This window comes from Carassius auratus, chromosome 19, assembly GCF_003368295.1.
Source record: "Carassius auratus strain Wakin chromosome 19, ASM336829v1, whole genome shotgun sequence".
In the NCBI taxonomy this organism is placed as follows: domain Eukaryota; kingdom Metazoa; phylum Chordata; class Actinopteri; order Cypriniformes; family Cyprinidae; genus Carassius; species Carassius auratus.
In genome coordinates this window covers 26895186-26911034 of record NC_039261.1, presented here as the reverse complement: position 1 = coordinate 26911034, position 15849 = coordinate 26895186, and the positions used below count along the sequence as shown (strand labels likewise).

The 15849-nt window shown below is 37.6% G+C and overlaps 1 protein-coding gene across 2 annotated transcripts in view; it reads right to left on the bottom strand.

Moving 5' to 3' along the window:
• Positions 1-3218: 3218 nt before the first annotated feature.
• The window catches only part of epha10 (EPH receptor A10), a 134916-nt gene continuing 122285 nt past the window's right edge, over positions 3219-15849 (bottom strand). For both annotated transcript variants that reach the window (XM_026289842.1, XM_026289843.1), the window contains 8 exons: positions 12181-12306; positions 11344-11529; positions 8838-8899; positions 8060-8263; positions 7099-7251; positions 5559-5749; positions 5278-5442; positions 3219-5196 (listed from right to left, as the gene is read on the bottom strand). In XM_026289842.1, coding sequence (XP_026145627.1) covers positions 5082-5196; positions 5278-5442; positions 5559-5749; positions 7099-7251; positions 8060-8263; positions 8838-8899; positions 11344-11529; positions 12181-12306 — 1202 coding nt within the window. In that variant the 3' untranslated portion in view covers positions 3219-5081. The remainder of the gene's footprint in view (positions 5197-5277; positions 5443-5558; positions 5750-7098; positions 7252-8059; positions 8264-8837; positions 8900-11343; positions 11530-12180; positions 12307-15849) is intronic.

The window sequence follows — 15849 nt, the reverse complement described above, 5'->3', positions numbered from 1 at the left end:
TGATTTTCTGATCGATCGATTCATTTTTGAATTACAGCTGTTCGATGTTGTGCAATGCTTCAAATATACACTAAGGGGCAGTAAAGGGCTACAACAGCCCCTCCACTGCACACACAGACCAAGGACCACAGGGAACTGTAACAGGCCGGCCTCAAGACAGATAACCATTGTTTAAACTATAGTAAAACTGCTGTAATCACAACTGTAGAGACAATTTGTGGCAGAAATTACAAATTAATCATTTTTATAACCAGTTATGATTACGATTTCGCTTTATTATTTATATGTAACTATAAACTATACTTACTGTTGTAAAAACTATGTTAAATATGTAGTATTCAATACAAATACCACAAAATTATGTGTGGTTGTAGTACACCATGTTGATAATATAATTTAATTATATAATAATGTGATAAGCCATGGTTAAATTGTGGTTACTGACAAAACAAAAACAAAACGGTTGTACACACACACACACACACACACACACACACACACACACACACACACACACACACACACACACACACACACACACACATATATATATATATATAGGGGTTGGTTGTTCTGTAAATATCAAAGATAGTTTTTGGTCACTTTCTGGTTGTCAAATGTTAACCAGTGGTTAAACCTGTGTGAACTTGAGCAATTACTTCATTTTGTCTTAAAATGAGCGTGATGCCTATCGATTAAAAGTAATTGCAGAAATAGCTCAGTAAAGTGAAGTTATCTCTGACCTCTGTAATTACTGCAGGAAATATCACAGACAGTTGAAGCTGTAGTCTGTCATTAGCAGAGCTGACCTGTGATCAGTTCAGATTTGTCCCTCTGGATCTGCTGTTTATAGTGGCAATTAAAAAAAAAAAAAGGCTGGAGAGAAAATACAGGGGAATGCAGAAAACACTTCACATTGCATTGTTCATATTGTACATTAACATAATTACAATAGCGATAACAGTGTGTAATTATAGACCGTTCCATAACATAATTACACACTAAGTGCGTGTTATTCATTACTAGTGCACAGTGCTTTTGTAACTACACTGGATAGGCTACTTGGATACTGTAGTGTAAAGCCTGACCTAGTTGGAGACCCGAAATGAGGACATGAAAAGAAATTGAAAATCAAAAGCGGGAACTACTTGTGTTCAACTGTGGTCACAGAAAGTTTAATCTGGGCTTGGCCAAAACCTGAGAATTAATCAGATGAAGCGTGACGGGCTTTCTACGGAGCGGAGAACTTGAACTGTGCACCTCAGACGTGATGATTCAAACAGTGAGCGCTTTTTTCTTTCTTTCCTATATGCCTATGCATAACAGCAGCATTGCGAGTGTTATGCCGCTTTTACACAAAAGTTTAATGAACAAGAAATGTTAATGTTAAAAAAAATTACATTTTAGAATACCAATATAGCTTTTGTCTACTTTCAATCGACGTCACTCGAGAAGTACCTGCGCCAATCGATTCAATGATACAAATACTCATTCATAAACTTTGAATTATAGAAGACACTTGCAAGGCTTTTTTTAAACAGTAAATTGTAGGTAAATAGCCACTTTATCCAGTGTTTTTTTGTTTTCTCTCTAATAATATATCAATTATTTCGGTGTGAGAAACCGCTACAAACGATTCAGTTGGTGAGTGAACTGAACCGTCCTAATATTACAGACCTTTCTGACCGAGAAAGAGTGTTTCATTCGCGAATCTGTCATCACTGTTGTGATTCTAAACGGCTGATTAAAAGACAAACAAACATGAAACATGTTATTAAATCTAATGGTTTATCAAGAATAATTTATTCGGGATCATGCACCAGTAAAGGGTCTAGATGCCCCTGAGGAGCATATTTACTATTTTTGACACAAGTGGAAATAGTAATGGAGTATTCTATAAGCTAATTCAGAAATGTTGTTCATGAACCAGTGTTTTGATTTTTTTTTTTTTTTTTTTTTGCTAATGATCAAATTGATTTGATTACTACTGAAGACAGAAACTTACACCTATACTGGTGTTTCGATTTTACAGTGAAAAAGCCACTTATACACACACACACACACACACAGTAGGCCTATATATAATTTGTATAGACTACATAATTACACACAAGTACATGTCTGTTTACTTCAACCAAACACGTCAATCAAAAATGTATGCATAATAATGATTGGTTTTTAGCGTTTTAGTCTTCCAGAGCATTTCATCATGGTTCACCTTAAAGTCACTAAAAGCCCAGCAGGAATTCCAGAACACACTGTTCATCTTCTCCTTTCATGTGGCCCTCCTCAGAACAGAACTCACTGTTTGTCACTTAAATACACTCACGCAGCTTTGACGTCTCCATCCTCAGTGAATGAACCGAACTCAGTTTATAGAGTAGTGTTTGGACCTCAAGAGGTTGAAATACTCCCAGAGAGAGGCTAGATCAAGCCCCACTCCACTTTGTTCACACATGCTCCCGATCCGGATTAATTTCTCAAATCCGATTTGAGGCCTGGCACTCTTACTGCTTGGATCAAACTTTTGTATTTGGAAACTTTCCCCTTCACACCGGCTTAGAGGTGGACCCTTCTTGCTTCTTACTGAGGAGTCTTTTAATCTGAACACAAAAACATGTAAACACTCCCCTACACACACACACACACACTTGTGCCTTGCTTTTTCACTGCTGGGAGTTTAAGTATTAACAGGTGTATTTTCTTCCACACAATGCATTTCTTCCTCTTTGCACTTTTAGTTCTTCCCCTCCAAGAGATTTTTCAGTACTAAGGTACATGAAAGGAGAGAAACCCTTCGAGTTATTGCAGATATAAATGAGCACTTGGATCCATTAAAGCTCCTAAACATCTTTAAACCTCTCGGAATGAATGACAACTTAATATCTAACAAAGGAATCAGGATTAGATATTGTATATAAAACAGTGGGAAAGACATAATTTTAATAAATAATCTGGTGTAATTTCACCCTGTCACTCATAAAAATTATCTAGCTGGAAAGAATAGCATTTATTAAAAAGAAACCTTTAGATAAAAATACAGAACAAAGAACACCTTTTTGCTTCCTGCTGTTTTTCCGGGGGTTGAAAGCTGACGGGAAACGCTTGATTGCCGTGCCTCGACATTGATTACACATGATTAAAATAGACTCCATGTGTGTATGAAGTCAGGCAGGTATGCTGGAAGCCAGGAGACTGCGAGCAAACACAATAAAGTCTAGGGTACCTGTATTGTATTTTTTTAATAACATGTTTCAATATTGCAACAGCCTTCTGTTTTTCTAACAGGTAAAAATCATGAAAAATTCCAAACGAAAGGAGAAAAATAAAACAAAAAAAGGACTTGATTTCAAACAACTTTTCTTCGCGACTCGCCTAATTCAAACAATAAGTCATTTCAACACAGTGAGAGGATCTCATTCAACACATTATTATTCAAACAAATTATAAAAATAGATTGCATTTTCAAATACATATTTACAGTATCAAACAGAGATCAGAATGATACACTTAATGCGAAGGGGGAATTGAGTCTTTTTCTGTAAAGGGCTGTTAAACATTACGTCTCTGTCCTTTAGATTTTGAAGTGATTATTAATTTGGGTTATGCCACGTTCAGATATGGTACGGCTGCTATAATGACGAATGTGTATCTCTGTATGTGTGTAATTATAAAAAAAGAAGAGAGTGAAAATGACGCTCTTATTGTTAAATTCCAAAAAGCTTTAATTGTTTATATCCTAAAAAATCAATTACAACCTAATATGAGGAAAAAAAAAAATCCAGACATTTGTTTTGTACTAAATGTATTCGTGGCAAAATCCAGATCCAAACTGTTTGTTACGGTCTTTGTTAATGAAATCTGCACCAACCTGTTTCTATGATCAAACTGTAAATTAAGATTTTACTCAATACTGCTTAAACACATCCAAGTCCAACCAAGTCTTGTTCACACGCTCACATCACGCAGTAGACTAAATTCAATAACACTTGAACATTCAGAACATTCTCGTTTAAGAGCGACCTCTTCTGTTGTACGAAACGCAAACATCAAGTACTAAACATGTCCGAGAGTATCGGACACCTGCTATTGTGGAGTGCATTGAAAGTGTGTGAATGTATATGCGTGTATACATCCCTGTCACATCCACTCACTCACTCAGAAAGTGCAGGAAAAAATGAAATTAAACAAAATCGAAGAGCATTTTGATGAAACATCCAGATTCAGACTGCATTCAAAATCCAGTAAGTGTCTGTAAACGGATAAATAAATAATCTAATAAATATGGTACAAGTTTCTGTAAGTCATGGACGCTGCAGTGCAAACATTGTCCCTATAGTAGACAGAACAAGAAAAACATTATGAGTACAGATGTCCGACAATACTAATTTAAACTCGGAAATTCTGAAATGAGTTTAAAGTGTGGGGGAAAGAAAGCAAAAAGAAAAAAAAGTAGACAATAAACAAATCAAGAATACATACAGAGAAAGGGATTTACATATTATTTAATATTCCTTACATCAGTACTCAACTTATGTCCTGAAGATACGGCGAGATGATGCTCTCCTAGTCTGAGGAGCAAATAGACGACATGCTCTCGGTTTAGTCCACTTTACAGGAGGATCAGTGGCTACAAAGCATGAGTTCTTCTGCTTGGAAAAAGAAAATACAAGTCGCCCTTTGGCTTGCTCTGAGATCGGTCAGAGTCAAACTGCCCTTCTCCGGGGACAGTGACAGAGGGCATCGACCACCTAAAGTCCTACTAAAAAGGACAGAGCTCATGTCATTGACGAACAGCGGAAGAAAAGTGGGTTAAACTCAGCACGCAGGTAATTCTAGAGGAATCATCTTGCTTGTGATATTGTCCCCCTCAGAAAACAAGAACTTGTTTGTGGAAGAAAAAAAACCAGTGTTCACCGAAAGAGAAGATAAAGGAATGAAAAAGGGAAGATTAGGAAGAAAACCACCATTTGCAGTGTCTTGGTTATCACCTCTTGACCGTTGAATGGCCTGCTGGGTAATTATGAGAACAGACATCCATGTGTCTTTCCTCGGTAAGCCAGCGCACTGCTGTGGGTCTGTCAGACTTGCACTCCGCGGCCGTGCATCTGGATAACCTGCGCTCTGAGAGTCTGTATGGCCGACAGGATCTGTTTCTGGTGCTCCAGAGAGGTGATGCCGAGACTCAGCACATCCCTGCAAAAACAACGGAGCAAGTTACACACAAACTGAAGAAGAGAGAAAAAAAGCGTTACTTAGGATTTCGATGTCACTCACTGAATGGTCATGCGAGCCACTGACTCCAGGTAACAGTATCCAGCAGCAGTGAAGTTGTCTTTGTAGCGGCCCATGTCTACAGCTTCTAACCACTCTCCAACTGAACTAAATGAAGGGAAGGAGGGAAGCGTTCGTTCTGCTAGGGATACAGATGAGCCCAGGGTCCTGGTCAAACACAGAAAGAGAGTTCCGTCTTCAGTGTGAAAACATAAACACTCTTTGGGAAAGTGGAAACGGGATGATTTGCAAGAACATGGGAACCTTGAGAAGCTTTACAGTACCTGCGTCCCAGGGTGGAGGACCCGATGTTGTCCGGGCTCCTCATGGTCTTGCTGAGAGCGCTGTGGATCTGGGTGAAGGTGGGTCTCTCTGTCCTCTCCTTCTGCCAGCAATCCAACATGAGCTGGTGCAGAGACGGTGGGCAGTTCACGGGAGCAGGTAACCGGAACCCATCCTCGATAGCTTTTATTACCTGTAATGTAAACATACACACATTTAAACACAAAAACAATTATAGAATATCGACTCTTCGGAGTAATGGAATATATTGATTACTGACCCATAAATAATGCAAAATCTTACACTGTAACATTTATTTATTTAAAGATTTCCAGTTCATTTCCAGTTTTAAAACAGATTTTTAATGTGAATAGCTTTTGGACCCTATCGTGTACACATCTCACTGATGCATTTTTAATGAATTTTTCCAGGAAGCTTTCCGTGTACTTTCAAAGTAATCAACACTAATAATGACATTTCTGAGACAGTTTAACAAACCAAATGATTTCAGTATGTATTTCAAAATATGTTTTTGACTGGCATTCTTCTATGATCTTCTATAAACCTATATTATAATATTTTTTATAAAAGTACTACTTAAAAGTCACTTATGACCACAATATTTAAACCAAATAAATAACATGAAAGATGCATTAATGCCGTTCACCAGCGATCATTAATTTAGTCATAAACATGAAAATCATTTAGTATTTCACCATTTGTAGCAAAAGATGGCCTAGTTTGCTGAGAGCTTTACATGATGAGGTTCTTTAATTCATAATGATTTAATAGTGTGTTTCCTGTCATATACATAGAAGAAAAACAGATTTGGCCTTACAGTCATATCCCATCACATAAAAACTAAATTAAATAAAGACTATGCATTGGCCAATACAAAATGTGTGTCAATACTATAACATCCTATTCATTCCAGTCTGTTTTTTAAAATGCATCTAAGACTGGAATTCTATTGTATTTCTAAAGTCTTGCTACAGATGGAAAGAAATTAAAAACCAAAAACGTTTTTTAGAGACTGCATTACTACTGGGGTCCAAAAAGTGTGATGTCCTTCAGCCGGGGTTTATTTCAGAGACTATGGGAATCTTTTCTGCCGGCGTGAAAAGGAGGCCACACGCCGCGTGACTTCTGAGTCTGATTGGTCACGGAGCTGAAGTGGACTTGAAGTCAAAGTGCACACACACACACACTCTTTATCTGGGGTCTTTAAAGGCCCCTCGCTTTAGCTACTTTAAAAATTTTATACAAATGCATAACTCCTCACTTCACACAGGAAAATCCCATTCTACCGACAGAGAGAGGCAGGAAAAAGAGAGAATAAGGGAGGGAGAAAAAGAATTTAAAATTACAAACAAACGTAAAAGGATTTTTGGGGAGATCTAAAGGAGGAGGAAAAGCAACCGCACAAAAGAGAGAGCATGCGATACAGAGAGGAAAGGTCTGAGAAAGAAACACCAGAAGAAAAGCGATGCAGAACTGCGCAGGTAGTGATGTATTAAAAGAAATATAAAGGGACAGACGTACGTCTTGGTTGCCCATGTCCCAGTACGGTCTCTCCCCGAAGGACATGACTTCCCACATGACGATACCGAAGCTCCACACATCAGAAGCTGAGCTGTAACGATGGTACTGAATGGCTTCTGGGGCCGTCCACAACACCAAACTCTTCCCTCCGTGCTGAAAGAAAGACAGACTCTGTTATGTTTAATAAATTGACATAAATGTACTCTGTCTTAATGGTTACTACTACTAATTATTTAGTAAGAGGTCATTGAGAAGGTTTTATCTGATTTACAGACAGTACACTAATTACAGAGACAATCTCCACTGAAGCAACCTGAGGTTAAGTGACTTGCTCAAGGATTCATGAACCTACAACCTTTCAATTAACAGCCCAGAGAAACAAGCTACAACAATGACTGTGATTTTGGACTTAAAATAAACTCAATTTTTTTGTTGTTGTTGAAACAAACATATTACAGGAGCAGAAATGGCACAAATCAGTTTGACAGATTTCTAGCGCAACAATGTTAAAATAAAAAAAGGAAAAGAAAGGAAAGGAAAGGAAAACTGTAAAGGAAAGGACATCCCATATTGCATAAGAAAGCACATAAGAGGAAAACTAGCAAAAAATAAATAAAAATAATAAATTCAACAAAAAGGAAAAAGGCAGGACAGGAAAGAAGAAAATATGTTGATTAAATGTTGATTAAGGAACACATCCTTGGGAAACAAAAAAAGTGGTATCATGGTGTTAGTGTATTGTGTAGGAGAAAGACCGTACTGTATCCTGACTTCAGTGTTCATCTTATCATAACAGAAGCATGAAGTACTGAGACGAAAAAAAAATTGCATGAAAGTTTGATAAACTAAGGTGGATAAGAGCTGTGCTTTGACTTTTAGAGAAATGCTGACTACCACTGGCTCCTCGAACTCATTCAAAAGTGTTTGAGAGTGATGTGCTGCATTATGGTAAAATACTCACTAGTGTGCTGTAGACCGCCTCTATCTTGTCGTCCTGAAGAGGTCTGAAGCCTGACACTTTGCAGACCAGGCTGCTGTTCACCAGGACTTTGTGAGCGGCTAGTCGGCGATGGATAAAACCCATCTCTGTCAGATACTTCATCCCAGACGCCACTCCGCTCAGCAAATCCACCAGCTGAAGAACGGTCAACTGTCCTTCGTGTTTCTGAAAAAAAGGAAGGAATGGCAAAAAGGTGGAGAAGAGGAAAAAAATGGACATTGAAGAAGAGAGAAAGGGAAAAAAAGAAAGGAAAAAGGAGAGATAAAGAAAGAAAAAGGAAAAGCGTAAAGGAAAAAATGGAAAAAAAAATAAAGAAGGAAAAGGGAAATAAAAATGGAAAATGGAAAGCCAGGAAAGGAAAGGAACATAATGGAGAAAAAAAAAAAAAAATAATTTTTAAACAAGAAAAAAATTAAAGGAAATTGGAATTGGAAAATGGAAAGGAAAAAGGGAGGAAAATAACAGTTTAGAATATAAAACTTGGAACAAATAACTATCATATCCCTTACTTTCAAGAAATGAACTTAATCTGACTCTGAGATTAGATAAAACACCTCACTTAGCTTTTTCCTCTCATTTTCTCTTTTTATCAACAAATCACATCTGCAGGTTTTGTAATGCAACATAAATATTTCATATATATACCATTTACTGTACTATCTCAGCATTTTGCATCTGATGACTCAGAATATTATAGTCAGCAGAAGAAACAGACACAAAAAAATATATATTCTCTTACCCGCAGGAAAGAGTCCAGGGCTCCGTTGGCCATGCTCTCCACCACGATCATCATAGTGTTGCCTGCAGCGAAAAAAAAACACACATATAAAGAAAAAATTGGATCATGTGTTTGTTTAATGTATCAGCGGGGAAAGAAGACGAGGTGGGGTTGTCCAAGGGGCACAAACAACACGTTTTCATTAAAGTGTGAGTCTTATGTAAGAGATTACATGCAGTCAGCAAGTCACTGTAGATACATAGAACAGTAAAATGAAAGAAAATATGATAGTTTTAGATAAGAAACTGCAATTGACTAATCAGAATTAAGTATTCAACAGCACTGTGTAATAATATCTGTCATGTCTGTATTTCCAGTGGGCTTTAGACAGTGAGTGATAGAACGCGGCCCAAAGAAAGACGAGGGAAGTATGCTCCATTAGGGAGGTGGGTAGCGGTAAATCCCCAGGTGTTAGATCAAAAGAGAGAGCAAGGAAGAGTGGTGGAAAGAGAGAGAGACAGATCCCTCAATCACATACACAGACACCAACAATCTGCAGAATTCAATGACCAGCCCAATGAACAGGAGACTGCGCTATCAGTCTGGTCAATCTACCGTCCCCAGCTCCATCACACCTCCTGTGGGGAGGAGCAGACATGCCTGACCAACCCCAATCAGAATCCCCCCTACTGGGCTCTCAGCTCTGGGTCATTCCCACCTGAGCTGTGGAGGTCTGACAGGTGGGTGAAGAAGAGGGTGTGTAGCTTTCACGAGGAAAAATAGAGATTTGCAGGTGGAGGAGGAGAAGTCAGGGAGAAAGATTAGAGTCATTAAGGGGGCTTGCTGTGATTTGGCCACCAATTATTCCAACGTGAACATCTGCTGTTGCATTCACTGCACACACACACACTTCGGCTAATTCAATCCCAAAATCCCAATTCATTCTTCTCTCCAAAATACCACTGAATAAATGGTCTCATACTCTTCATTTAAAACAACGATTCAAACAAGAACCAATTATGCTTTGTTAACGAATCACAATATAAATGTAAATAGCTGAACATTTAAATGGAGATTTTCTCTTACTTTATTAGAATAAGAGAGTTTTATGTACTGCCTTTCATAATTCAAAGCTGACCAGACCACCCAGAGTCAGATCATTTATGAACGCCTAAGTGGCAAAAATGGGTGAATTACTACGCAGTACACTACCATTCAAAAGTTTTGGGGTAGAAAATAACAGTAAAGACATTTATAATGTTAAAAAAGATTTACATTTCAAATAAAGGCTGTTAAAAATTTCTATTCATCAAAGAATCAGCATATTAGAATAATTTCTAAAGGTTCGTGTGACACTGGAGACTGGAGAAATGGCTGCTAAAAAGTCAGATTTTTAAATATATTCAAATAAAAAGCAGTTTTTTAAAGTTATAATAATAAAAAAATATAATAATCACTATATTATTGTAATCCTGTATTTTTTAACAAAAAAATGCAGCCTTGGTGATCAAAAATCTTGATCCCAAACCTTTGATCAGCAGTGTAGTTTTAAAGGTACATTATCAATATCGCACATTACATTTTTTGGGTCCGATAAAAATAGTAAAGTCGTCACTGAAAACTAAATTTCTACTTTAGAAGTAGACTTAAGAGTTGTAAAATAAGAGAATGTAGAAAAAGTGAATAATGCATTTATTTATGTTTATTTATTTTTTTAGAAAATGCAATGGTATTGATGGCAAAAGAACTATCATTCTCTACATGTAAAATCAATGTTAAGTCACAAACGTTAATAATTCCTTCAGTGCTAATACACAAAGCCCCAGACTAATATCAGCACTGCTAGTTCTTTAAAAGCAAATCTAGCTTCCCCTCTGGTCTTCCCTGACTCCAAAACACCTTTATCATCCCTCATTCCTTTCGGCAAGAACACACTAGGCAAATCCATCTAGCCGTTTTATCTCCAGGAACATCACATCGATCAATCTAAAGATGGATCTGTTCTTCTCTCTCCGTACATCTCCACCCCGAGCCAAGTTTCTTTCCATCACGCTTGTTGACTGAGAGTTACCAGTTTCATTTAAGCTCGATTCTCCTCATTCTGTCCTTCCTGGAGGTGATAACATCTACAGCTCCTCATTGTCTTTGATCTTTTTACCTCTGTTGATCATCCATCCTGCAAGTATCGACCTTTCCCTCCCTTTCAGTTCTTGTGCTTTTGAGGACCGGCCCATTTATTCAGGGGTCCACTTCCCAGTAAACCGTCCAATCAATGGCTTATCATTCTCTTTTCCATTACTGCAGTGGGACAGCTGGCTCATCCCTCCTTTCTTTTTCAATGGAGGGACATACCATCTATTCTGCCTCCTGAATCTCTTTCAGGTGAGGGCCACCAAATCCCTAATTTCTCTCATTCTTTGTCTTTCCCTGTTCTGTGAGGAATCGTCCCAGTCGCCATACAGCTTTCATTTTCTACAAAGGGATGTCCAATGCATCTCTCTTTTCTTATCTATTTGTGTCTACTGACCTCTGGTGATGACTCCCTCCAGACGCACAATGTTGGCATGATCGAACTGTCCCAGAATCCCTGCCTCGCTGAGGAATGAGCGTCTCTGTTTTTCCGAGCAGCCTGCGCGAAGGGTCTTTATGGCCACAGGCAACTCACGTTTGCTGGGAAGCTTCAGGCAACCTCGACACACCTCCCCAAAGTCTCCTAAAGAAGGAAAGTGATCACTTGATGTTGAATGGGTCTCATTATATAGCATAAATAAGAAAATTGCTAATCATTGAAAAAAAAAAAGTCTGAAATCTGACCTCATGTCATGAATAAGAGCTTAAATGACATATGAACCACTTTTAAGATACTTTTATGGTGCTTTTGATTCCTGTTTTGAAGCTTGAAAGCTCCTGTCCTCATTCATTGCAATTTTATGGACAGTAATAAACAATTACTGTAATTTTTTCAAAGAATAGAAATATGAGTCAAATGGGTTTGGATACAACAAGAGAGAAATTCATGTGAAAAAATCTACTCAGCCTGATGTTGTAAATATCGACTTAAATGACAAATGGACCACATTTATTATACTCCAATTGTTCTTTTGCTTCTTTTTGAATCTTGAAAGCTCCTGTCCTCATTCTTTGAATTTTTTATGGAAAAAAATTTGTAAACGCTGTCTTCCAAAGAAGACAATAAAGTCATTAAAGTCAGTAAATGACAATAAAGCCTTCATTTCTGATTTAAGCTTTCATAGATCTTAACACTCAGCATCGAAAAACTATAAAACTGTCACAAAAATTAAATCAATTTGAAGGAATATTAATAGGAAAGTGGGATAAGTAAGGAGGTTTTGATGTCTGGTACCTGTATGAACTATCCTCTCTATCTTGATGCTAGAGATGTCCAGCTCTTTGGCAAAGGCATGAACAGCCTGGAGCAAATCTTCACAGGTTTCTGGGTCAATGTAGGTTCTTCTGGTTGGGATTTTAACTGAAAAGATCAAAGAAAGAAAAAAATACATATATTGTAATTAGTGGTACTACACTTACTATCACCACCATTGTTATTAATGGATGAAAAAAAAAAACTCCAAAAAGCTATCTTTAGGTATCAGATTATTGTATGCTTTGTTGATACAGTACATTTTGGTTTTCAAATCTAGTCCATCTACACTGTTATTTTGCAAGTGATCTGGCTATTTTAAAAGAGTAACTGTCAGTGAGGAAAGAGAGGATGGAAAGCTGGAAATTTGCTCATGTCCATCACAACATCTCAAAACATGCACGATAGAACATAAAAGACAAGAGGCATTTAAAGCATTCATGCATATACGGTGTCTAAATGAGATGGTGCATTTACTCTTCACTATTCACTACATGGAGAATATCACATAGTTTGCTATATTAAGAAATGTGCTATTTTAAGAAGTGTAGAGTATGTCTTTGCAACACATAGCAACAACCTGGCAACCACCTAGAACACCCTTACTGCATATGTACTAATACACTAGCACAGTGTTTATAGTGCAGTTTATTTATATGATGCTAATGAAGATTTATCAAAACATACAGTACAGACCAAAAGTTTGGACACACCTTCTCATTCAAAGAGCTTTCTTTATTTTCATGACTATGAAAATTGTAGTCACACTGAAGGCATCAAGGACTATAGACCAACGCTACTTTTGCGTCATCGAAGGTTAACGCCCCTTTTTGGGGGAAAACAAACGGATTCACCTGATACAGAACTCGCTCTAATTTCTTGATAGCAAAAATGGCAGAAACATACACACTCTCTTTGCGGGCCGAGCGAGGACCATGAGAAGTATTTAAAGAAGCTACTGGATACGGTGTTTACAGAGGTTTCCCTTTGAAATGGTCGAAAACTGGATTAATAACCCCACGCAGTGGCCAAATATGGACATCTAACGTTACCATTATCTCGTGGAATCACCAAGTAGCCTTATTTTTGTCATTAACACACTCACAGTATGATAAACTAGACGATGAGGCCATGTCAAGAGGAGTCGGTGGTTTACTTGGATCATATTTCACTTGATTTAAGCTATTGACAGTTTTGTTGTAACGTTAGTTAGAAATACGAAGCTGCTAGTAGCTACGTGATTAACGTTAGCTCTCATTAGGCACGCTACTTTGGCTGTTAACTGATTTTAACTTTGAAATATACGCAGGCTAGGACTAAACAATATAAATATTATACAATATCTGTTTGTAATTGTGTCTGACAGGCCTGTACACATCAGAAACAATGAAAAAACTCCCTGGAGCGAGTTCTGTATCAGGAATCTGTTTGTTTTCCCCAAAAAAGGGGCGTTAACCTTCGATGACACCAAAGTAGCGTTGGTATATTTGACCAAGAAGGAGAGTGATGGGGTGCTGCGCCAGATGACCTGGCCTCCACAGTCACCGGACCTGAACCCAATCGAGATGGTTTAGGGGTGAGCTGGACCCCTGACAGAAGGCAAAAGGGCCAACAAGTGCTAAGCATCTCTCGGGGAACTCCTTCAAGACTGTTGGAAAACCATTTCAGGTGACTACCTCTTGAAGCTCATCAAGAGAGTGCCAAGAGTGTGCAAAGCAGTAATCAAAGCAAAAGGTGGCTACTTTGAAGAACCTGCAATATGACATATCTTCAGTTGTTTCACACTTTTTTGTTATGCATATAATTCCATATATAATTCCACATGTTTTAATTCATAGTTTTGATGCATTCAGTGTGAATCTACAATTTTCATAGTCATGAAAATAAAGAAAACTCTTTGAATGAGAAGGTGTGTCTAAACTTTTGGTCTGTACTGTAATTAATTTACTTAAAAAGAAAATGAAAAGAAAAAAGATGACCTTTCTTATTTTTCTGCAGTATTCTTTTCTTATATCCTTGCATTATGTCCTGCTTTATCTACTCAAAGGCAGTGCGGCAGTCTGAATCTGAAATCTGCTTACAAGTCAACATCGACCGAAGCGACCAGGGTCTCAGCTTCACAGTCTCATAACAGCTTATTGATCTGAAGCTCACATACATACACACATACTTAGGAATACAATTACAAAGCAAATTAAAGGTGCTCCATTCCATCATGAGAGTGTGGCTCAAGATCGAAAGCCTCTTCAACAGGAATGAGGTTTTTCTAGCACATGCCGCATTCACATGTGCGGCTGTTATTACAGTGATTTAAAGGTCCAGTTCAGTTCACTTCCTATTAGTTTCTGTTTGGGCTTGTTTTGATCAAATTAACTGATTCAGCCACGAAAGCTTTCATAAATACACACCAAGGTTATAGTTACATGATATGCTCACTAAAACTTAAAGTTTGCAAATGAATTAAAGCTAAAATGAAACAGAAAATCCAAAAGGTCTCAAAAACTCATGGATATATTTTTTCAAGATTTTGTGTCATGAGCTTTGCAAACATTGGCAAACTAACTGTTGGATCATAAGTGTCCTCAGAGACTGAAAGAAGATCTTAGCAAGTCCAGTCCATGCTGCTGAATAACTGAATTTACAGTAGAGGCTGTAACAATGTACAAATAAGTCTCATAAAAAAGTGGTTGTAAATTTAAAACATGATGCTGTTATTTATGCATGATGCAGTTTTTGAAAAGTACTACTGTATGCATTTCTCATTACAAGATAATTATAACTAAAAATAGTCCGAAAAAAAAAGAACAATCATACAATTACAGTGATTTAGATTACAATTAAGTCTATAATAATTTGCATAACTGCCTGTATATGAACAGACATTTTTGAACAGAAATTCCCAGGCACACAAAAAAATTTCCTAAAGGAATGCCTCATCAGATTTAGTTCTGCATATAAATGTATAAAGTAGCTATGTATATCCCCATACACTGAAAACCACAAACCATTTATATGCATATAAGTTTGCATATCTGAAGCATTAAATCAACAGTCGCCAGTTCTACATACACACACAAACAAAGTAGGCCTCAGTGATTTCATAATGACAGCTAAAGCACTGATCCCTACCATTGTTTCTAGGTCATCCAAAAATATGCATATAAAAAAAAAAAACAGAATACGCATGCAGGGTGAAAAGAGGGTGCGTTTATAGGGCTAGTTGTATAACAGATGGAAGAACGAATCTGTAAAACAAATGTCGGTGGGAGACACAGAGATCATGCACGATGGGTCACCAGAACTGAGCCTGGGGCGAAACAAGAGAATATCTGTGATGATGTGAGAGAAATTATTCTGTATGAGACTGTGTGACAGAGCATTATGCTCATGGAAATATTTAGGAGTTTTCCCAGTGTGTGAGTGTGTGTGTGTGTGTGTGTGTGTGTGGGGGGGGTCCGGAATTTATACTCTTTTTGTACTATTCTTGTTTTCCTTGGATGGTTCTTGTTTGAAATTGCATTCCGTTACTGGAACTTGAAGGATTTGAGGCATTCCCTAAATTCTTCCTTATTATTATTATAATTCTTGTATTACATACCAGTTTCGTTTCATTTATTTGTATGCTGGCCTTTTAAGAAATCTATGGAGCTA